Here is a 23,413-nt window from a genome sequence, read left to right on the forward strand (position 1 = left end):
TTTATCTAATTCCATTCTCACTTGCAATTTCCCACCCTGACACAAAATCACTCTGTGTAATGTTTATATTTTATTTAAAGACGTTTTGTTTTTGAATTTTTTAGTTCATTAGCATTACCTTTGCATTTATTACATTGTATTCAGGCTCCACTAACTTTGTAATGTAGTCCTCAAGACCAGCATAATCTGGTTGATATTCTGTTGATATACTGGAACAATGCTTGCCTCTGCTGCGTGAATTACTTTAAATGTCAGTGCAGTGCATGAAAAATGCTGCAAAAGCATAACATTGCAACAAGCAGGGAATTTGTGTGTGTGCTAATGTCAAAAGGAATTAATTAAAATAGTGAGTGAATGTTCAGTGAAGCCTATGGGTGATCACATACTAATTCAGAAGACATTTTTAGAAAATCCTAAATTTGACCATTCAGGCAATTATTAATGGCTGTGTCTTAAGGAAACTTGCAAGTACAGTAAATTTGATGTGCAGAATCCTTTAAACTTGTATTTATCGTTTAGACTTGCCCTGCAAGGAAGGGTGCATGTAACTGTTTCATGCAAGTGATCATTTTGTCTCAAGCTCCTGTAGAAAAAATATGATCTTCGGAGAGCTTTGAAAATATCATTAATCATTACTACTTCCCCTACAAGGAAGAATGGTTTCGAGATTAGAACTTTGGAGGAGGACTTGGAGGATCTGGTTTGTGTTTCCCAGCTCTGTCACATACAGTCATACATCTGCAGGTTGTATTTCAAAATAGTTTATCTAGCAGCTCAGTAGAAGCAGAAATATCCACATTTTTCAAATGCAATAATTTTGTTAGGTACTAAGCCCCCTGTAATCTCCTTTGCAGCTATGGGAGTTCTTGAAAAGAATAAGCTCAAGTTCTTACCTTTAAAAGATGAATTACCTCTTTCTTTGCCCATTTTACTGTCCTTTTCCCTTTCTGTGTCAAATATGAGCATTTTGGAGCAGTGACACTCCGACTGCATTTGTGTGGCTCTAGGAAGGACTTCAGCCTGGTTTCTGCCTTTGGATACAACTGTGAAATGAATCCTAATTAGAAGTGCGTTAGCCGAAAGAAAAGAGGACCAAGAAGAGAGTAGGTTAGTAGTTTTCAGGGACATAGGCTGTAGCAGAGATGGGGAGAACTGCCTATTCTTAACCTATTTTCTGGAGAAGATAAGGACATAAGTTGTAACAAAGGAAATTTGGGTTATACATTCAGAAAAATATTACAGTGGTGAAAAGAGAAAGGTACGGGAGGACACTGAATGGTAACAGTGGGGTCTCCATCAGTGGGGGTCTTTAAAAGCAAGCTAATTTGCATCCTGCTACAGAACCAGGAGAGACTAGACAACCCTGCAAAGTGATTTTTGACCCTACTGCTCTGCTCTACACTCAACTTTATTTTGCAGTTGCTTCAGGTTGATCCTGTGACTTGCCTAAAACCACATAACGTGTTGTTTGTAGAGCCAGGATTTGCCATGCTTCTTCTCTGACTATTTGCCAGTAGACCTCTCCTTAGACTTCTCTGCAGCACTGCCAGGAGCTAATGCTGCTCTTTCACTTCGGGATATTTTTTTCCTGAAGCACAAAACTCTACCTTGAAATATGAGTTTTCCAACTGTGAAGGCCGTCGTTTGTTTTCACACAAAACTTTAGGCAGGACAGGAGAAGGTGTTTGGTTTTTGGCGATGCTACCCACATGTGATTTTTGGCTGTGGATGCAGAGCGTGGAGTGGAAAGCCTTACGTTCCAGCTGGCTTCACTTTGCAGAGCAGGACTCCTTGCCAGATTTCTCAGGCTGATTTAAATCAGCTCATACTCTGGCTTGCTCTTTCTTGTGCAAATAGAAAGGTAAAGCGGTGTGCGCTGGGGGCCTTACCCCTTACCAAAACCTCTTGATCTAGATGTTAAAGAATGGTTGTGACAGAGACTGCACCAATACTGTGAAATAAAACATGGGAAAGCCTCTCTGGTCTTGGGAGCAAGTGGCACAGCAGTATTTGCATCCAGACAGATGTTTTTTGTCCAAAACAGGTTAATGGTGTGTATCCAGGCTGTTGCCTGCCCTGGTCCAGGGAGTGCTGGGTGGCATGGTCCAAGACCCTGCTGAGGACCATGTGAGCATTTAAAGAGTACAGCTGATCATTTTGTAGTGCTTGGACCAATGCCCTGGGCCTCTAGAGCACACGAGGAGAAATGTAGTTTATGGACCTACAGCACCAGTGCTGGGAGGACTTTGTAGCTCCGCTCTGTAGAATGCTCAGGGATCAAATCCTGGGGAGAGGGCATGTCACCCAAATGAAGTCTGTACTGATGCAGCAATTAGTGACTCACACGGGAAATCTGTAGGTGTTCAAACCTTCTTCTAAACTCATGACATAAGCTCCCTGGAGTGCTCCATGGTCTTTGACTAGGTATCTGGTCACTCAATTTGGAACAGTGAGACAGGCTGGGCGCCAGCTCTAAGCCAGTATCTTTTGTGTTTTGTTCTCTGAGAGCTGGCAGGACTCGTCGTCTGAGCCCAGCGCACCCCTAAGGCCTGGTGGCTGGGCTCAACATGCCCACGTACTTACTGTATTGTGCTGCTTGGGAAACGTTTTGGTTGGGTTCACTTTTGAGGAGAAACAGATGGCAATAGTCAGCTATGGATGAGGCTGTTTGAAGGCTTTAAAAGGATATGTTTTCTCCTTGACAGAGGATTGCTTCCATTCAATCAGATTTGATGATAATACTTATATGGCATTGGAATATTTGATTCTAATATGAATTTTTATTTTTTTTTGGTGGTCACTGGGTTATATCCTTGGCTATACTATTCAGGTCTGCTGCAGACAGACACAAAGACTGGTCTCTAAAAGTATATTGCCTTCAGCATTTGGTAGATATGGCTTCTCTGCTCCTTTCTTTACAAGTAGGGACTGCTGAGGGTGGTGAAGCTGACAGCCATGTAGCCTGGGGTGGATGTGCTCTGGTTACCTGCTGAAATGATGCAGGACAGGCCGTGTAAGCTTCCTGCACATCACCTGCCTGTCAGGAGCTTGTTTTGGAAGAACCACCTTGGATATTAGAGTTGTGCCGTCCTAGGATAGAGGTATCATTCATTATGTGTTCGGCAAATAAACTGACAGCCAACAAGTCTTCCCATTAGTGTCGTTCATAGTTATGACTTTTGCTACTGAGTACTGAAACAAGGCTAGCACATTCATTTCACACAATTCATCACCCAGACATCATCTTTTGCCTCTTCTGCATAATATTTATCTGACATCTGTGCAGTGCTTGAATCCCAGACTATCTCTTGATGCCTGTTATATGGCCAGCTGACTGGCTGTGTCCATCCAGGGAAAACAGCAATTCCCCTGTCCAGCCGTTCCTCCCAGGAGGCCAGGACATGGTCTGGCTCACGCTGGGCTGGCAGTGAGAAACCTCAGCTAACTGTGCTCAGATTCCACCGTGGTTACTTCCACACTATGAATGCAGAAGGGCACAACTGTTTTTAATTTTCTCTGTATTTGCAAATGAAAATGATTCTTAATCAAACAATTATGAGGGCTTTGTTTGACTAAGCCCCACATTTATTGGCAGCATTTTGCAGATCTGTTCTGCAATTAGTGTTAAGGACGAAGCACAGAACAAAGGAGGTAGAAGGCTGGGTTCAGGATGAATTGCACAGCCAGCTTTTAATCCCTCTCCTTACAGTCTGTCTTTCATGGCAGCTTGTGTCCATCTGTGTGAATGCGCCAGCACTGGCAGAAACCAGTGGAAGACCTCCTATTGAGCTCTACATCAAGGTGTATTGGGGTAAAACTTCCATTAATATTTATTTCTGTGAGTTTTTACTCCCAAGAGTCAGAGCTGGGCCTGGGAGGGCAGCCCTGATAGGGAAATACCTGGTTTTAAATTGGGTGGAAGGCTTCTATCCCAAGAGAACTGGAGTGCTTGTAAATCTCTGGCTGTTGATCTCTTTAGTGGAAATGGGGAGATGCAGTTTACCCCTTCTGTGAGTGATCAGCTTTTTAGGATTGTCTCTAGCTCCACATGCTCAGCACTGATATGGACTTGTTTTCTCTTGGACTGTTACTCCTGATGTTTTTCCTGGTAGTGCAGTCAGTGTCTTTCTTGTTGGAAAAAAAGGTTGATAAATACCAGTAGAAGAACAAGAAAATAAACAAATGCAAAACATGCCTGTAGAAGATGTTCCCCTTTAAATAGAAAGAAGTTTGGTCTCAGGGAACTCCATCAGAAATCTGACTTTTGTTTTTTAGTTGGTTAAATTAAGAAGGAAAATAAGTTTTAATGTCATACTGCATCATTATATGTTTGCAAAAATATAATCGTGATTAATTGTATACAAGCATGGCTCTAAAGCCTTGCTTAAATGTACATGGATGGAGGATGAGAGTTTCCACATGGGGAGCTGTCTTACATCTGTGCTGTTAGCTCTAGCACAGCCACAACTGCAGAAGGGCACCGATGGGAAACAGTCCTTGAATAGCTCATTAAATCAAATGATTGATACAAGTGTGGCTTAAGACTAAGTTCCACTGTAATTTTACCCAGTGGTTGTAATGGTATTTAAGAGAGAAATCTTAGGAACCCAAGAACATGGGGGAGGCTTGCTGCACAACTATCATCTATTTTTGCTGTCATTTGCATCATTTAATAGAAATATGGAAAGATTAAAAGTCAAAGACTTCCCTTTGACATAAAAAGGAGCAACATTTATGGCTTGAATTTGACCCAGGAGACTATTTTATCTCACCATCTCTCCCCTAAACCCTGCTGGTCTCTTTGATGGATGAAGTGCCCACTATAACATCCTTGCACAATCACAGGAGCCTGCTGGACTCCCTAACACAACCTTTTTGTTCTTTGTGTTTAAAGGGAAAGGAGGAGTATTAGGGAAAGATATGGTAATATGTTTCCTTCCTGTTTCTGGGCAGTAGCGGCTCTACGCTGTGCTAATAAATTACTTTGATAAGAGTGTTTAGCTAGGGCCAAACGAGTTCAGTCTCTTTTATGGCGGAGGCTGAGTGCTGCTGTCCGTGTTGCCCTGACAAGTCGAGGGGACGTGTACAGTTCCATGGGGGCAGATGGTGCATCACAGATGGTCTGCCAGAGACAGGTAGCTCTGTATACAAGAGTTTTTTTTTTTTTTTTGTGTTACCAACATGGCTGGAACATGTGAGCAGGGACAGGTCAGGGAGGCCAAGTGAATATTTTCAACTGTCTTTCCTGATTTTGCTTCTTCTAGTGTTTCTAAAAGGACATCCATTTGTACCATGAATAGCTGGTAACATCCCCGAGCTGAGGACATGTCACGGCCCTAGGTCTGGGTACTGTTCTGCAGGGCTATCCCAGGTCCCTTCACTGGGGACAGACAGCAGATCTAGCTCCTTTCTTGGTCTGACACATCTCTAGGTCATCAGCTTCATGTCTGTTATAATGCTAGGGACCTGTGAGTCCCTGTCCCAGATGCTTTGAGTCCTGAGGAACAGTCCTGACCTTCCAAACAAGCCCAGCTGCTTAGGCTTCTGTGTTTGACCTCTGGAGTTAATGGGGTTTGACTGTACTGATGTATAAAATCATGCCAAAACCCAGGAACTCTTGCCACTGGAACTCAATGAACGCTCCCGCTTAGTTGCAGGTGCAGTATTTGGTGTTTGTCGCCCATTCCTGACACAGCTCAGAAGTTACCATGGCCTATATGCTGTTCCCAGTGGGCATTTTGGATGGAGCCACTCTTTTGAGTGCTAAGAGAGTTTAATAGCACAGAATTTGTCAGGCTGTACCAGGTAAATAGTGTGTTTAATTTCCTAGCATCGCTGCAACCACAGTTTACTTCTTCCATAACATGTGAATGAAGCCCAATGCTCTTTGTGTCCTTTTAATGGTTCCAAAAATCAGTTGATCTTTATGTTATCTATCAGAAATTCTTCACAGGTCTAAACAAAACACTAGAAGGACCACACACATTTCTCTTCCTGGGTTTCTTCATCGCTTTGGGTACCTTTGCGTGAAGGTCAGGACCTGCCAATGATGCTAAGGTCATTCCTCCTACGCTTCGATCTGTCTCCAGATCACAGCTTCCCTCTTCCTCTGTGGCCAGATGCTTGTTGCCTGCAGATATCTGTGGATGTTGTATATTTAGTCTCCGACCTTTCAGAAGAAAGTAAACAAAAGAAACCCTCAGACAACATCGAGCTCCTGTTGAGGAAAGGAATTCTTTCTGCCTTTTGAAGATGGTGACCAGAAATACGAGATTTGAGGGTAGCCCTTGTCTCGGTGCACAGCAAGCACCAGTCCTGTGAGAGTAGATTTACAGGGCGGTATGAAATGCATCAGGACTGTTGGAAGACCCTGCTTCGCAAACTGCTGTTATTCCACTTGAAAGAGGCATTCTATGGATGCTATTTCAGAGTTACCACTGATATGTTTCATGAAACGCCTGAGTTTGAATAATGCTGTAGCTGTTTCATCCCTTTTGTCAGCCAGTCATACGGAGACTGGACTGATGATAGTTTTTGATTTCCAGCTCTGTGAAACTTGGCATCAAAGCATTACTTAGGTGCCTCCAAAGCCTGTGCTGCTCTTGGGAAATTGTGAAGGCAGTTCTTTGCACTGACTATTGTACAAGCACAAAGATAGCATTTCTTCTATATACTGTGTTTTTAGAGTGTGCCTCTTTCACAACGTGCCTGACTTTGAACTCTATTTGTCTTAGACTTTCCATTACCTGGGATGTAATTGGAAGTGAATTATTTGCTCAAGGGTGAAGAAAATAGTTTTTATGCAAGATTATTTTTTTAAATACAGATTGCATTTCAGATAGGTTCTCCAGTTTTTCACAGAGAAAAGTCTGAAGCAACTCAAAGACAGAAAGCTCAGACTAAGCAGAATACTGGGCCAATTCTCACCCTCCACCAGAGCAATATTTTTAATGGGGTGGTACAGGAGTAAACAAGGTAGCAACGTAACAGATTTCTATATTGAACTTGCTGAAGTTCTTGCTCAACTAGGAGAAAGTTAGGAAGGAGTTTTACCAGAAAGTAAACCAGAGATGAGTCCCTTGCCTTATTCCAGTGAAACAGCTAATGCTTTCATCTTTGTTTAATTATTTGTTTGCATTCCCACACTGCCTAGGAGTCATGGGCATGAATCACAGCCCTCTCCTGCCAGGCTGAGGTCAGTTTTAATACTTTAATATCGGATAAATCTCCTATCAGCAGTCTGTATCTGGCAGTCAACAAGTTAACAAGTATTTTTCTCCTACAACTGTTATGATCCCAACCAGTTATTAACATTAAGGTAATTAAGGTGGATACTTCAGATTTGAAGTAACGTGGATGGTTACTGGAACTGCAATTAATAACAGCTTGTCAGTATATCCTGAGCAGGTTGAAATGATAAGGCTTCATTTCAACTGCATGATCCCATGCAGTTGAAATGATAAGGCTTCATTTTCATTTGGAGGACCTGCCACTTTTATTTGTGCACTGAGTGAATCCTGCAATGTGTCTTTTGAGAGAAGGGCAGACTCTCTGTTGGTATAAACCACAGTCATCCCAGCATGGGACAGAAATACTTTGTTGGACTATATGAGTTTCTTTGCTGTTTATATGGTCTCATAAACCATCCCTGTCTATACCACCTCCTGGAAATGTGCTTGTTAAAGGTTTAGTTGTTCAAAAGATGTTCACAGGCTCTTTGTGTTCAGTTAATCCTTTCATCTGATGATAAGATATCAGGGTTGGTGGGCTCAAGATATCCAGTAGAGGAAATAAATACACTGTGCCATACAGAGCATTATATTCCACTTGAAAGAAGTAGCAACTTAAATTGAGTACATGCCAGATAAAGGGTCTGCATTAAGTTCAAGTTACTAGCAGCAAAGGTATGTGTTAAAGTCTTAAAAAAAAATAAAAAAATTAAGAGTCCCCTAAAGGAAGCCTGAAAATAAAGGTACCACATCATGGAGTGAGTGTGTACTAGAGGCCCTATAGATCTTTGGCTGTGAGTTAGCAATCTGTATTTCCTAGGGAATATGTAATAAGAAGCACTTTAAAACACATAGCAGATGAAGATACATCTCCATTTACTCTTTTAAATGGATTGAATTCAGTCATTTTGAAAGGTGAAGTAGGTGAGATGACAATTAACAGGCCTTGCTACCCAAACAGGCAGAAACTGGACCGTGCTTGGCAATGGTCACTAAAAAGGGAGTGTTGCTGACCTTCCCAGAATGACTGCCCTGGGGCTGGGCTAGGGTGGCAACGTGGTGAAGATTTTCCAGTGATTCATGTATTATGAGTAGCTGGGATGTCTCAGACTTGTTAGTCTCTTCGAGAGGTGTCAAGGGAGTCCCAAGTAGTCCTGAAATAATTTTTCCATTTATTGGTGGGTAAGATTCAATTCAGCATTATTTAGCCCAATTAACAATGGAATGAGATAAACCTTTTCCCCAGTGATGTCCTACACCTCTGTATCTATATATAAGTGTATATAAATGCATATATATAAGTTGTGTACTTGCAGCTCAGTCTTGCAAAGCCTTAATGGCACTAATACAGGCATTTAACTCAAGTGATTAAACTGGCAGACCAGTCAGCCTATCTGTATAGCTGATGGAGGAATGAATTAATCACCCTTCCCATCTCAGTAAGTGCCTTCAACTAGGTGGTGCAAGTCCAGGTACCATCTGAGAAAGGGACCTCCATATAAATGAATCTTAGTTACTTGTGTGAAGGGTAGAAAAGCGCAGACTAGAGTGCTCAAAATACTGTCCTCACTGAACATTTCATAAAGTGTAACAGAAACAAACATTTAGATTTTGAAACCTCGAGTTCTCTTAAAAAATAATTATTAAGTACTGGAAAGCTGCCACAACCATCCAGCACTGCGTATTCCCACAGTTTCTTCCCGTGCTCACAGATTGTGCTTGGTGGAAGTAACTGCAGGGCAAGTTGCATAAGAACATAGAGTAGGTGCTCAGTAACATCCTCACTATGCTAAAACAAAACCCTGGCATTGTTTTCCATGGTGTGTGTCTGCTTTTATGTGGTGGCAAGAAAGTGACTATAATTTGCTGTTCCAGAGAACTGGCAGTTACTTGCAGTAGCAATTGTAGTAACACTCGAGTTTGTAGTCCTTACTGCTCCCTCAGGATATGCATGGAAGCAAGATGATGCATGCTACGTGTTTTTCTACCAGAAAAAAATACAAAAAACACGCAAAGAACTTTTCACAGTCTACAAGCCAGATAACTTAAGGCCAATAGTGTGTGTCAGAGAGGCTCTGCAACTTAAATGTACTTATTTGAAAAAGCAGAGGAGGTTTAATACTCTCATAATTCAAAAACATCTGTAGGGTTTATCCTCAAACTTTTCACTGGGCTCAGGAAGTCTCATCCCCAGAGGAGGATGTCCCACAGGTTATAACCATACGAATAGGAGGATTTATATTAAAAACAGTTTTGCCACTTTGTTCAAAAATCTTTGTATTTCAGGTTTGTTATTGTACTCTGGCTTCTCTCATAAGCCAAGTCCTGTACAACAGAAGCTGCATCAAGCTCTGTATCTTAAACTGCATTGTACTTTGGTTCAGTAAATATTAATTTACATTAATCTGTGTATAACTGAAGGGCATATAGCACTGTAACCACCTTACAAAGTTTTGTTCACCTTTAATCCTTATTCCAGTGCTCTTGCTAAGCTTTCCTTGTGCAAGGTTTCCAGCTTGGGAATCTTGTGGGATCCTGGGAACTCTCACACTGAATCAGACATTTGACCAGACAAAGTCATTGCCTTTAATGGCAAAGGTTACCAGCTGCTCACTGGACATTTCTCAGCTGTTGTTATCAAGGCTCTTCTATGTTTTTTGGGAAAAAAAAAATCTAGCCCATTGTGTAGTTCTCTGTTGTTTGATTAATGGGAAAAAAAGCTGATGAAATGATAAAGAACTAGCACACACTGTTGGGTAAGTAGTGCTTAGTTAAAAAGAAAATATTTTTTTAGGGAGCATAGCTTTACTGCTGTAATTACAAACATTTTTAATTAGACTAGAGGAACAAATGGGAAGCGTCTCCTGCCTATGCCTGCCAGCAGACACAGAGACAAACCATGTGGGAATGTCTGGGGAAATGCTGGTTGGGTATTTTGTTGTTGTTTGCTTAGGGTTGTTGTTGTTTGTTTTGGTTTGTTCTGTTTTGTTTTGTTTCTTAATTAGTTCTTTTCTGTATCACTTCTCTGATGCCTTACAGGTCTAGGTGTATTACAGGATGGATAATACTGCATAAGAGATGGGCACAGACAATTCCCTAAATGTCCATCTTACTGAGTAGACTCAGAGGAGAAATTACATTCCTAACTCTTGGAATTTAATGGTTGGATTGTATCAGGCTAGTAGTCGGCTCAGCTGCTGAAGCGTGAGGCTTCTTACACTTCATTTGGGGTAGGGCAATGTAGCTGTGGATGTCCTTACTATCCCTGGTACCTGCTTTTCTTTGACTCCTACTTCCCTGCCTTCCTTGTCTTGTTCCTGGTGGAGGCTGGCATGGCTTTTCATCAGCTCCATACTGTTTCAGGGCCTCTAATCCTTTACTCCATGCCATTCCACTCACTTTATTTTGGATATCCTTGTATCCTTGATTCCTGGAAATTTGCAGAGCTGCAACCACTTGCGTATGTGTTGGCATTCTGTGCACGGAGACTCTCCTCCACCACTGGCAAGCATTTCTTCACATGAGCAATGCCCTGGCTCTGAATCAGCCGCACTTGAACACACAATGCTTACTGTTCTGTCAGCGTCCTTCTGTGAGCCACACATTGTGTCACATATTTTCCTGAAAAATAGATAAGCTGCACAAAAGACTTCTCTGCCAAGGCCAAAGCCTAAATAAGCCAAAGACAATGGTTCTGTACTATAAAAGTAATTTACAGTTGTCAAGTCTTTCATACAGTATTAAAAGATTGTTTAAAATGACTGAGCATGATGATAACTAGTCACTAGTGGGGTTCTGCAGGGCTCCATTTTAGGGACAGTTCTCTTTGATGTTTTCAGTAATGACTTGGAGGCAGGACTTGAAGGTGTGCTGAGTTAGTTTGTGGATGACACTATAATGGGAGGAGCTGTTGACTCCCTTGAGGGCAGAGAGGCCTCGCAGACAGATCTTGCTGAATTAGAGGGCTTGGCAGTCACCATCTGCGTGAAGTTTAACAAGTGCAGGTGGTGGATTCTGCAGCTGGGATGGGGCAGCCCTGGCTGTATGTACAGATTTGGGGATGAGAGGCTGGAGAGCAGCCCTGCCAAAAGGGATCTGGGGTTTCTGGCTGACAAGTTGAATCTGAGACAGCAGCATGCTCTGGCAGCCAAAAGGGCCAGCTGTACCCTGGGTGCACCAAGCATGGCACTGCCAGCTGGTCAAGGGAATGGATTGTCTCTGCGTTGGTGTGGCCTCATCTCAAGCACTGTGTGCAGTTTTGGCCACCACAGTATCAGAAGGACATAAAACTATTAGAGAGTGTCCAAAGGAGGGCTACAAAGACAGCAAAAGGTCTAGAGGGGAAGACGTGTGAGGAGTGGCTGAGGTCCCTTGGTTTGCTCAGCCCAGAGCAGAGCAGGCCGAGGGGAGGCCTCATGGCGGCCTGCAGCTGCCTCACGAGGGGAGCGGAGGGGCAGGCGCTGAGCTCTGCTCTCTGGGGACAGCGACAGGACCCGAGGGAACAGCATGGAGCTGGGACAGGGGAGGGTCAGGCTGGGTTTTAGGAAAAGGTTCTGCACCCAGAGGGTGGTTGGGCACTGGGACAGGCTCCCCAGGGTGGTGGTCATGGCACTGAGCCTACTTGAGTTCAAGAAGTGTTTGGACAATTCTCTCAGACATAGGGTTTTGGGTGGTACTATGTTGAGCCTGGAGCTGGACTATGTTGAGCCTGGAGCTGCTTGTGGGTCCCTTCCAACTTGGTATAGTTTATGAATCTATACAAACTAGGAATTTTGTCAAAATTTGAAACTTAGCATCACTGTGATCCAAAGTGGAGTGGATATACTTAGAGCATTGCATAAAACTACAGTCTGTAAAAAAAATTTCCTCTAAAGAGACCAACTGACTGGTATTCTCTGTACAACATAAGAAATCCATACATGAGCAGGCTGGTTTGCAAAGTATCAGTGCAAGTATGTGCTAGATGCAGTCCCAATGGGGGAAGAAAAAGCCAGAAGAATGACACCATTTGTGGAATTGAGGGTATGTAACTGAATGGCCAGATTCTGAATGTGCTTGGCATGTAAATAAGGGGAAGTTTGCCTCATTAGACTCATAGAATCATAGAATATTCTGAGTTGGAAGGGACCCATAAGGATCATCAAGTCCAACTCATTGCGCGGCACAGGTCTGCCCAAAAGTTTAGACCATGTGACTAAGTGCACAGTCCAAGCGTTTCTTAAATTTAGACAGGCTTGGTGCAGTGACTACTTCACTGGGGAGCCTGTTGCAGTGCGCAACCACCCTCTCAGTGAAAAATCTCCTCCTGATATCTAGTTTGAACTTCCCCTGCCTCAGCTTCTGCAGGGTTACCTCCATATGTGAGTGCCAAGCCAGGCTTCTGTTCCCAAAGCGACCTTGCTGATGGCAGCTACCCTGTACTTCTAGCAGTAGCTGCTGGAGGTGACATTAAGAGTCTGATGTTCCCTAAAATATACAGCTGCTGCTCAGGAGTGTAAAGTTGCTTTTGTGGTCTCCTCTGGGTTTGATGGAGATCTGATGCAGCTGGACTGCCAGAGAGGTCTAACAGCTACACCTGGCAGAAGGTCCCATGGGGGGTGTAGCTGAGTACAGTGGAATTTGGACAAGCCTCAGCTTGAGTCTCATCCTCCTAAAGATGTATTATCTAGTGAAAATGCAGAACTCTACTGACTTCAGCAGCAAGCAGAAATCTACCAGATGAAAGTAGCTCTTCGTATCTGCAGATACCTCTTACAAGGCTTTCTTCCTTTTGATCCATTTTTCTCTCCAAATAGAACATGTAGGGAGCAGACTGGTGCATGCGATGCTTTCCACTGTGCCCTTTGGAGACAAAAAGCCACATCAAGCAAGAGATTTATGAGTTCCTGGCAATAGATGCTTCGTATTCTGTTATTACATTTAAGATGATGAAAGAAGAACAACTAACTTTCATGACTATGAAAGCAAAAGGAAAAGTGCCTGTGGATAGATCAAGCACATGCATCATTGGCTAGAAATTAAGGTGTTTCTAGCTTCAAATCCTGATTTGAAAAGTTCAAGATAGAAGAAAAATATCTGAGTAAAAGATGTGAAGCAGTTTGTAAGATTTTAACTCAGATACACCCAGGAGAATAAATCCACAGGTAACATTATGATTCATTAACTACCCCTAATTAGGCTCCTAAATTTAAGTAGAAAGAATCTCCCCTGGAGGGTTTCAAGGCACCCACCTTTCACTGTTGTGACTATACAGGGAACTTAGGAATGTAGCTTCTTTAAGGAGGACTTCTTTAGGGCACACAAATGTTGAATGCCCAAATGAGGTGAACTAGTTCTTTTGATAAGATTATAGCATTTCTGGAAATAGGAGAAAGCAGGGGGGAGGTGTCCTGCAAGTCCTGTGCAAGAGAAAGGAGAAACTGGGAGGGAGCAGTGCCTGTGCATGTTTCTGTCCATGGAGAATCTTACTCAGATAATGCCCTGTGGTACCTTTATCTCCTAAAGCCTCTCACATACATCACAGACACATCAGAGTCCCAGTGGACAGCAGGAGAATCCACTGGGAGAAACAATGAGACAGAGAGATTTTTTTTTGTTGTGTGGGCTTTGTTTCTGGACCAGAAATGCTTCCACTTCTGAAGTCACTTCTCTGATTGCAGCTGCGTGAGAAAAGGATGAACATCTTTTCTGTGGAAAGCAAACAAGATAAGAGGTTGTCTGCCTTGTATTTATACCCGTATTGCACAACCTTTCTGCAGTGAGCTGCTGTCAGAAGATGCAGCAAAGAGCAAAGTGTCTGGGCTGCCTCAGGAGTGGTCTTGGCAGAGATCTCCAAAGGTTTATATGAGCTGTGCCAGGCATCCCAGCTTGTACCATTTCTCACCAGCCCAAAAATCACTAGATGGGTTTCTGCTTTGGGCAGTGCCTGAAGGGAGGGGCAGGGGAGGGGGGCCCTGGTGCAGGCTTTGGGCTTGGAGAGGTGTATGTGGGTTGGTTACAGCAGGGCTATTTTCCCCTCGGTCTCACTTGATTTCCACGTGGTGCTTGGAAGTGGACTTACTGTAATTGGCATGAGTCATTTCCTTGTTATCTGTGGTTTGGAACCACCATGCACAGTAGGCCGAGTAACTCCCTCTTTCTCTGGGATGTTGCCTTCAGTTTCAGGATTACAGCCCATACCAGTGCTGGCTGAAAAATCTCCCTTTTTAAAATGAATGAAGGAGAGGGAAAGGTCTTGATTACTTATGTTTGTTAAATATCTGCTCCTTTTTTCTTGGGGGGGAAGGGGAGGGGAACTGATGATTCTAAATGGCAATGTGTTGACCAAATTCCAACTTTTAGGCTTATGTTTTGTTGCACAAAGTCCCTTCCTTACACTTTTTGTGTAAACTGTACCATACTTTAAATGTGATACAGGCTTTGCAGCCAAGGCATGGAGCTGATGTCCAGTGCACTCAGCCTTTCATATGGGAGTGCCCAGGCCATGTAGCCACTCATGGAGACATTTGAGAACTGCAGGTCTCCTATCTGGTATTATAGCTATACCTGACCAAAAAGCAGCAGCTCCCCTGCCAGATGAAGGGGGAATGTCTGATTACAGGGCAGGATTTAAAGGTAGGCTTTGGATATTTGGTGTGACAGAGGAGCCTATGACAAAATGAAAACTCTTGCCACATGATGCTAACTGAAAGTCACTTGAAAGGGCTACGAGGGGCCACAGACAGCTGGAAGAATTTTCAACCTGCATCTTGGCCATGCCTGAGACCCTTGGGAAGGAGCCAGTGGGTTAGGCTGTGCCTTAATTTACTTTTGTTGATCAAATTATCATCTTCAACTCCCATGTTCCACTCTGCACGGTGGTGTTACTGTTGTCACCAGGTTCAGAGTGTTTTCATATACATGACTTTTCCTTTTTGTTCTGTGATTATATTGTGATGCAGTCAAAATCCACTATTTTAATATAAATTGTTGACTGATTGCTTAGTGAATTCAGGTTTTACAGCACATAAAACACTTCCAGTTCTGCAATTTTAGAGAGTCACATACCTTACATATGTGCTAAGGAATTGCTCTCTTTTAGTAGTTCAGAAACATGAATGATCCCATTTCTGGACAGATGCTGTTTACTTTCAAGTCTCAAACAACAATCCCTTAGAGCTGCGAGCTCTAAAAACCTACAATAGTTTGTACTGGGTGTTTACTCACAGTATTTTATTTTTTATTTTTATAAATATGTTGAGTGTCAACAGTTCCTGGCCCCAACCTGCCTGGATTAAAGGTTTGCTTGTGATTTTCATTGGTGAGAGAATCATGTTTCGTTCAAACTGCACGCTGCTTCAGTCATTCACTGCTTTAATTTTACTGAGCTCATGGACTGGAAATGCACAAGTGAGTATATAGTGGACGACTGGAGAATGACAAAACCCCCGTCTGTATGTTTTTAGGAGTGAGCTTTCACTGATCTCCCCCCCAAGTGACTGATCTGTGTGTATAGTGGAGTTCAGGGAGTGGAAGTCTTTAAACATGTCCAGATCAAGCATCAGGAAACACCAAATGATGAAATTAGCAGAGTGGGGATGGTTTGAGTGTGAGGCTGGACTACAGGGAGTCTGAATTAGTTTCCTTTCTTTGGCACAGATTCCCTCTGTGAGATTGGACAAATTATTTTGATATTTAAACACTTTCAGAACTGTCCCTAAGCCAGTTCCCCATCTGTAAAATTTGGGGGCTGTAACAGTCAAATGTTTTGTTTAGGGGAATAATGTATGTGCTTCAACTGAAACACTCAGCAGTATACTGGAGTAGGGCTCCTGAGAAAGAGCCATATTCATCTTCAAAATAATCCCATGTGGCAAGGAGCTGAACCCCCAGAACTGGAGTGTTTAAAACCAGACAGATCAACATAGTAGACAAAATACAGCAAACCATCCTGATCAACAAAGAGGTGAGGTGTTGGCTGGCATTTTCCATCTCTTAACACTGTAATTCATAATTTTGCAGCTTGTAGGCATAGCAACTCTGTTTCCTGGCCACACAAGAGAGTGCTTGCGTGAAAATCCCAGCAGAGGGATGCTCCATGTACAAATAAGGATGCTGTCAGCAGCAGCAGCACGTGCCTCTTCACGCTGCCCTGCCAGTTGCTGGTACTCAAGCCTGATGGGTCTGCTGTACCAGCCAGAGCACGCTTTGGCTTTGATTTTCATTTGCTGCTGCTTCTGCAGGGGGAAGGTGGCAGGCAGGGGTGGTGAGGATGCGTTGTGGGATTGGTACCACTAATTCATTGTAAACGGGTAATGCAAGTCTTGGTTAGGGAACTGGAATAAATTATTGCCAACGCGATGTTGATTCAGACAGATGAGCAGTCTTCCAGTAGGAACAGGGAGAGCAAGGTGCCGGAACTGCTTTTAAAACAGACACAGAGGGATGATATAAAGATTTTAAGCCCCGCTCAGCTGCCTGGCCCACGTTATCTGAGAATTTCAGCATTTGGATAAATGCCCATGTCTCAACACTGATTGCTACCCCTTGAAAGACTGAAGGTCCCCAGAAGTCCCCCAAGCACCTCCCCTCTTCCAACTCATCCCAACTCATTTCTCATCCATACTTCAAGGTGCAAGGCTCCTGACTATCGGACGTGTTAGCATTTCGATTGAGGGCCCTGTTTCATTCCCACGTGTCCTCATATTTCACTTGTTCTGCTGACTGAGTTGTGTTAACTTCTCTGCTTGACTGAATGGAGCAGGCTGAGTGCCAGCCCTTCCCTGCCAGGATTTCTGTGCTTAATGCTGAGATAAGACTAAAATCCCAGGTACTTTTTTTTCTGGTGGGCTTAATTACAAATAACTTTTCTTGACACCTTGCTTCAGTTCATGCCATGCTTAATGTCAGATGTACTCCTCTCTGGAGAATTTAAGGAGGGTATTTCAAAGGAACCAGATGTTTAATCTTTCTTGTGGAGTTGGCTGCCACACAGAAGCTAACTGGAAATTGTGAGGTGTTTTGCACTTCCAAAAGCCTTTGCATTTTACTTTCTAAATCAAGCTATCTAAGCTGTGTATGGGTTTAGTGTCGTATAAACTAGAAAAAGAACAGACTTTCTGTGTGCCGTCACTCTATTTACTTTTTGCCAAGATAGTCTTGTCCTGGCAAAATGTCCTCAAGATGTTTATGGAGTCCACGGAGAAAAATGGTACCTTCAAATGGAAAAGTCCTAAATTCATCTGCTGTAGACATCCTGTTTTGCACTAAGTTGCTTCCAGGTCTTTTAAGGGGTTTAGTTGCTGAGGTGAAGACAAGAACTGCCTAGGATTTTTAAAAGTACCAAAGCACATGCTAATCAGAGATATTAAATGTCTGCTTGCTTTTGGGAATCTCTCTACATAGCCACCTGCATTTCTAGAGACCAAATGCCCACTTGGTATTACTCTTTAAGCCTTACCTTCTCGGCCATCCCCAAAGGATGAAAGCACAACCATAGCCCATTAAGGTGCTGTGACACTTTGTGAGTGAATCCCTCTGAACAGTTCTCCTTCTCCACCCTTCCTTGGGATGCTGTTGACTGGTTGCTGTGTGATTTATGATGCTTTGTTTTACTCTGCCTCTTCTTCCAGTCCCATAGGTAGTATTTATAGTGGTTGTGGCACAGCTACCAAAAGAAAACATGTAGTTCAATTTCCTAAGTGTGCTTAGGAAAAGTTGTATTCATTTTTTTCCCATTTGGCTCAAAGTAGCTGGTGGTGCCACCTGTTCAAAGAAAGACACAGCTCCACCCAGCCTGTGTTCTGTCCCCAGAGATGGACATGAATAGTGGGAGGTGAAAGGAGATGTTTATGATTAAAAGGCAGTCTGAAATGTGAAAGACTAGCTCAAAATATACTGAAAATGTGTCTCTGCATTCCTTTTGCTTCATTTTCTTCATCAGACATATATCAACAGGTTACCTGGGATGCAATTTGGAAGGAAAGTGTTTAAGTAAGGGCATATTGACTTGGGTCCTTTAGGTGCCTTTCAGGTCCTCAGCCTGGGATGCAGCAATTTTTTTATTATTATTTTTTTATTATTATTTATTATTATTATTATTTTTTATATTTCTGGAGGATGTGGAGCCCTCAGAATATCAGGTTTCCTTTTAGTGTCTCAAAATAGTCACCCAAACTTGTGATTCTCCATGGCTGTGTGGATGGTCTCTGTTCTACCCACCTACTTCCCAGACTTTCTGATATTTCTCTGGCACAGGTATCCCCCTTGCTTCTGTTTAGTTCTTAGCAGGGGATATGTTTCATTTGCTGCCTTCCCATCATAAGACAGTTGCCAATTCTGGTTTCACTAGAAACTGCTGTGCCAGCTTTTTGCTATGCAGGAGCTGTAGGTTTTTTATGTCTGTTTCCTGACCTAGCATGACTCTACTAATAATGTGAGAACTTCAATGCTGATATCTTGGCAGTCTCATACAGGTCAGTCAGTAAATATAGTTACAATTCTCTTTGCCTCAGCAAAGACAGTAAGTCAAACACAATGTAAACAAGGTGGTTGGATTGCTTCCCCCACCAGTAATATTTGTAGTTATGCAGGCAAATTTAGTGGGCATGATTAAATCTCATGCTCCAGCTTGGCAGCTGATTAGCTGCAGGGGGCAGGCAGGAATTTCCTTTCTGTTCCAGGGCTGCACGCTTTCCAAGTCCTCCTTCGAGCCTGTGCCAAGGATCTCAAAGTGCTTTACTTCTTTAATTACACTACATCATAACCCTGTGAAGAGCAGAGATGAGAGAATGATCTGCAACAGAGCAGTGGGGAAACTGAGGCACCAGTAGGTGGCAGCCAGCTTGGGACAGGAGAGGAGGTGGCCGTTAGACTTGGAGAAAGGAGAGCCGAGCATCCCAGCACCCCTCCCTTGGGGTTTCTGTGGGTCTAATGAACTTGTACCTCATTCTCAGCAGTCTGGGTCTTTAACACAGTAAAGTCGTGGCTCTCTGAAGAGACAGAGTGGTGCTTTGATGTATGTATTAGAGTCCAGTCACTGAAGGGGAATATATATTTATCCTCTGGAAGTTTAGATTTATTTATTTTGTCCTTCATTGCTCTACTCCTCTGATTTCTGAGCTGAAGAGCCTGTCTATGTGTTCTTTCTCTTTGTATGGAAAGGCACTTTGCTCGGAAATAGCCTCAGGCGTTCGCCTCGGCTGAGGCAGAGAACTGGTTCAGCTCCACAAGTGACATGCTTCAGTGTCTCCACAGGGCTTGATCAGTGAATTTACTGTGTGGATTCACTTTCAGTGGGTGTACACTGGTGTAGTCACACCGGCTTTGATTGCTTTGCTTGGAGGTACAGCTGAAGAGCTGGCCTTGCAACATCGAGGAGGAAATAGTCTTCTTAGTAAGGCACCCTTTGGTCCAAATAAGAGGTCAAAGATGCTCAGACACAGCTCTTGTAGACATATTAACCTACCTCGCTTGTGTATTGGATGAAACATGGAGCCAAAGGGATTAGCTGAGCCTTCACACTCTTCCTCAGGATGGCAGGAATAGAGAAGCTATTCCCAGCTTAGCTGAAGCCTAAAACCCGATGAGGAGTATTTTCAACCCCACAGGGTGGGGAGGATTTCTTATAGGCAGGGTTTCTTATTATGTGGTGGATGTTTTAGGCTTTATGCATTTTTGTGGATAGCATCCTCCAAAGGTTGGTTTTGGGAATCCAAAGTGGACAGAAATATCTGCTGTGCAGTCCAGAGCCAGAAACCTGATGGCTGGGGAGAGGCAGGGATTCAGGCATACCCAACAGTCCCTCCCCTTTGCTACGGGCTCCCTGCCCAGCCCTACACCATGGTAGGAACGGGACTGTCCAGCTGAAGGATTCCAAACCTCAGGGCTGAGACCAAAGACCAGCTTACCAGGCATTTCAGTGCCTTAGATGTGTGTCTAAATAAGCTGTTTGAATCTGACCCTTCGTCTAGTCTTAACCCTTAATTATAAGTAAACAATATTTTATTCACTTTATAGTTTCTAGCATTTTCTCATTGAATGTCTCTGTGCTGGCATTTGGAGAGCATTCATCAAGTGGTAAATGAGTGTCTGTTTGGTCTGCACATGGTATCATTAAGTATCAGCTGAGCCCATAGCATAATGTGATAATTCTCATCCTGACCAGCCGAAATAACTCACTCTAACAACTGTGCTTTTCTTACTCCTCTCTTTCAGTTCCCAGGAAGCTTCTGCATGAAACCCAGCCAGGACCAACCAATTTCCGAGGATTTCAGAAGCCACATTTTCCACTGCGGCCAAGGGTGTTTGATCCCAATGTTATAGGGGACGGCGTGTTCCTTTCTGATGTCTCTCCTTCCAATATAGGACGTGCTCTCCCAGGTAGCTATGACTATTGCAATGCTGGCACAAACTTAACTGTGGTGTGGTAACTGTTCCCTTCCATCTCCCCTTACAGAGGCTACATACCTTACCTGGGTTTTTATATTGTACCCTATATGTCTATATGTCAAAGTCAAAAAGAGAGGTTTCGTGGCATGACCACCTACTGACTAAAGTGAACTGTGAAACTCACACTGGGTTTCTTGAAGTAGCAGTAATGGCCATGCATGTCAAAACTCATTACAGAAATACTTTGCAGACCTGTCTAACAGTGGCAAATCAAAACCAGGGCGGACATGGTAGGAGATCTGCCTCAGAGGGGACAGAGAAGTATTCAGCTGAGCTTTGAAATATGATGCTATTTTCATAAAATGCAAAGTGAAGAGATATGAATGGAGTCAAATCTTTGCTATCTAGGGACAGGTGAGTAGGAGGAAGGGATGGTGTATGAATAAAGGAAAAGCACAGGTGAGCATTTACTGGGTTAGGCAGTGTTTTTGCATTTTGTTTCCCAACATGCTGGAGATGGTGATGACATTACTTCTGAAATTCCCACCCTGTGCTCCCAGAGATTCAGCTTTAGGGAGTGTATGGACAGAGAGCTACCTTGTCTTTGTCTCTTGGTAAAGTTAACCCACAGCCTGGATACTCAATCTGCAGGTAACTAAATGTCAGCAATAACAGATTTGTTGATTTGAAGGATCTACTGAAAAACTGTCAAGGAGAAGAATTTTAGGTCAGCCTGAAATAAATTTTGTGATCATGGTGATTCTTTTGAATAAGAAAAAAAAAAAAGCTGAACTCATTTTCATTCATCTAAATATTTCACTTCTACAAATGACACCTTTTTAGTTAGCTTTCATATTGTTTATTCATGCATTTTGAAAATACACACAACTTTTCAAACAAAGATGTCATTTTTAAATTAAAAGCTGGAAGGTTGTTTCAAAAATAGCAAAAAGAAATATTTGGACGTTTCTGCAATCTCCCTTCCCGTTTCATTTCTTTTATTAAAACTATTTGCTAAAGTCTGCCTGATATCATGAATAACCTCTGCTATGCTTAAACTGTGTCACTGGCCAAATTTACTGCTAGATGTAATAATTTTGTTCAACGTAGGTGTAAAGTCTCAGGGAAACTGGTTGAGTGAGTGGGAACGGCTGGGAAAGGGTGAACATGGTGAAGAGAAAACCAGTGAGGGATTTGGTGAAGACAAAGTCTACAAAGCTAGCAAAGAAAAAGAGGTTCCTTTTAGTACAGTCCTGGATTAAATGACACAGGGAACTGCGTAGCATAGCAACACATGACCCTTATGATTTTTTTTTTTTTTCCCTCCTGCATAACCCCAGTCATTTTCTGTCTTCCCTGTCTGTGCTTGTACAGTCCTGCAGATGACAAAACCAGTTCTGTGGTTTTGTGGTGTTCTTTGCCAGAGTGTAGCGTATGCAGATGAGTATTAATTTAAAAACTTGTTTGATTGCATCTGTTCCTTGGATGTGTCAGAAGAAAAAAAAAAAGATTCTTCTTACATTTCATATAAGAGAAGTTACGCATTAGTCTGTCCTAAAAGACACCATTTTTGTACCTCTTGGTTTCCAAGGGATGTCCAAACCCAGGCAGAAGTGGTGTCCATCTGAGTCTTTCCTGGCTGATCTAGTACATGAACACAGAGAAGCCCCTACAGCTAGTATAATTTAAACCTTAGTCCTAGTGAGATCCCATGAATGCATCGACAGTGAGGGAAAGGTAGGTTGTCACTAACCCAGAGCTGGACAAGTGAGAGAGCATGATGCAGAGGTCCCAGGTTCCTATCCTACCAGCTAATCTACGTTAGCTGGACTTCAATGCAGTGTCACAGAAACCTCTCAAAGACCTCGTAGGAACCTGGAGCCACCTAACTCGGTGGTCCTCTTTAGGATCAGATGTATGGTTAAGAGATCATAAAATGATTCTCTTCCTTTTCATTGACTGTAAAGGGATTTTAGACCAAGTAGTTCAGAGCTAGACCTCAGTATGTCGACATGCTGGGCAGGATTCAACTCCTACCACATATATGTGTCATTTGAGATGACCTGAGATGTTCGCCTGGCTTATGGACGCTGCTCTAAAAGGGTGAGAGTTTTCCCTACATCACTTCTCATATATGGCAGCTCTGTGTGGATGTCCTGCTGACCCTGAAATTTCTTAGATGTCTGTGTATGAGCAAATACACCAAGCTTTAAGTATCAGCCATGGCAAGAACTGAATCACTCTTAAGACCTGTCAACTAACAGCAGGATTCACTTGCCTCAGTCTAGATACATAGTGCTATGTGATGTGCTTTGAAGTGTCCAGGACATCTTCAGGAGGGTAGTGGTTCATTTTGTGGACGTGAAAAATTTACCCTTCTTTCAGTGGATTTCTTTGCAGGAACAGTAGTTGAGAAAAACTCAACCAGTTGTACGGATGTGGATTTACTGGGCAAAGAGAATAAAGATTAGAGATCATGTTAATATTTCTGGTGTTTATATCCAAATTAAAATATTTTCCAAGGCTTTCCTGTTAATTTCCTTCTGGCTGTGCCTTTGCCCCTCTGTGCCCCAGTTCCTCCATTGTACAGCTGCTCTGCAGTAATCACTGTTCTCCTAGAGCAAGAGGCTCTTTGGGTATTTTTCTCTTTTGCATCTGCCACCCAGGCACCCGCATTTGAAAACTGTACTCGGGGGCCAGTCATTAACACCTTGCTAGCTTGTAAAGTGTGGCTTTCCCAAGGCCATGCAGCTTTTCAGTGGCAGAGATATAACCATGCCCACATTCCTCAGGGCTGATCCCTTACAGCAACACCT

At 43.0% G+C, this 23,413-nt stretch overlaps 1 protein-coding gene across 5 annotated transcripts in view; it reads left to right on the forward strand.

Annotated features, from left to right (window-relative positions):
* The window catches only part of EVA1A (eva-1 homolog A, regulator of programmed cell death), a 188,355-nt gene that overhangs the window by 154,737 nt on the left and 10,205 nt on the right, over positions 1–23,413 (forward strand). For all 5 annotated transcript variants that reach the window (XM_035322584.1, XM_035322581.1, XM_035322583.1 and 2 more), the window contains one exon: positions 20,424–20,588. In XM_035322584.1, coding sequence (XP_035178475.1) covers positions 20,424–20,588 — 165 coding nt within the window. The remainder of the gene's footprint in view (positions 1–20,423; positions 20,589–23,413) is intronic.

This window comes from Oxyura jamaicensis, chromosome 3, assembly GCF_011077185.1.
Source record: "Oxyura jamaicensis isolate SHBP4307 breed ruddy duck chromosome 3, BPBGC_Ojam_1.0, whole genome shotgun sequence".
Classification (NCBI taxonomy): Eukaryota; Metazoa; Chordata; class Aves; order Anseriformes; family Anatidae; genus Oxyura; species Oxyura jamaicensis.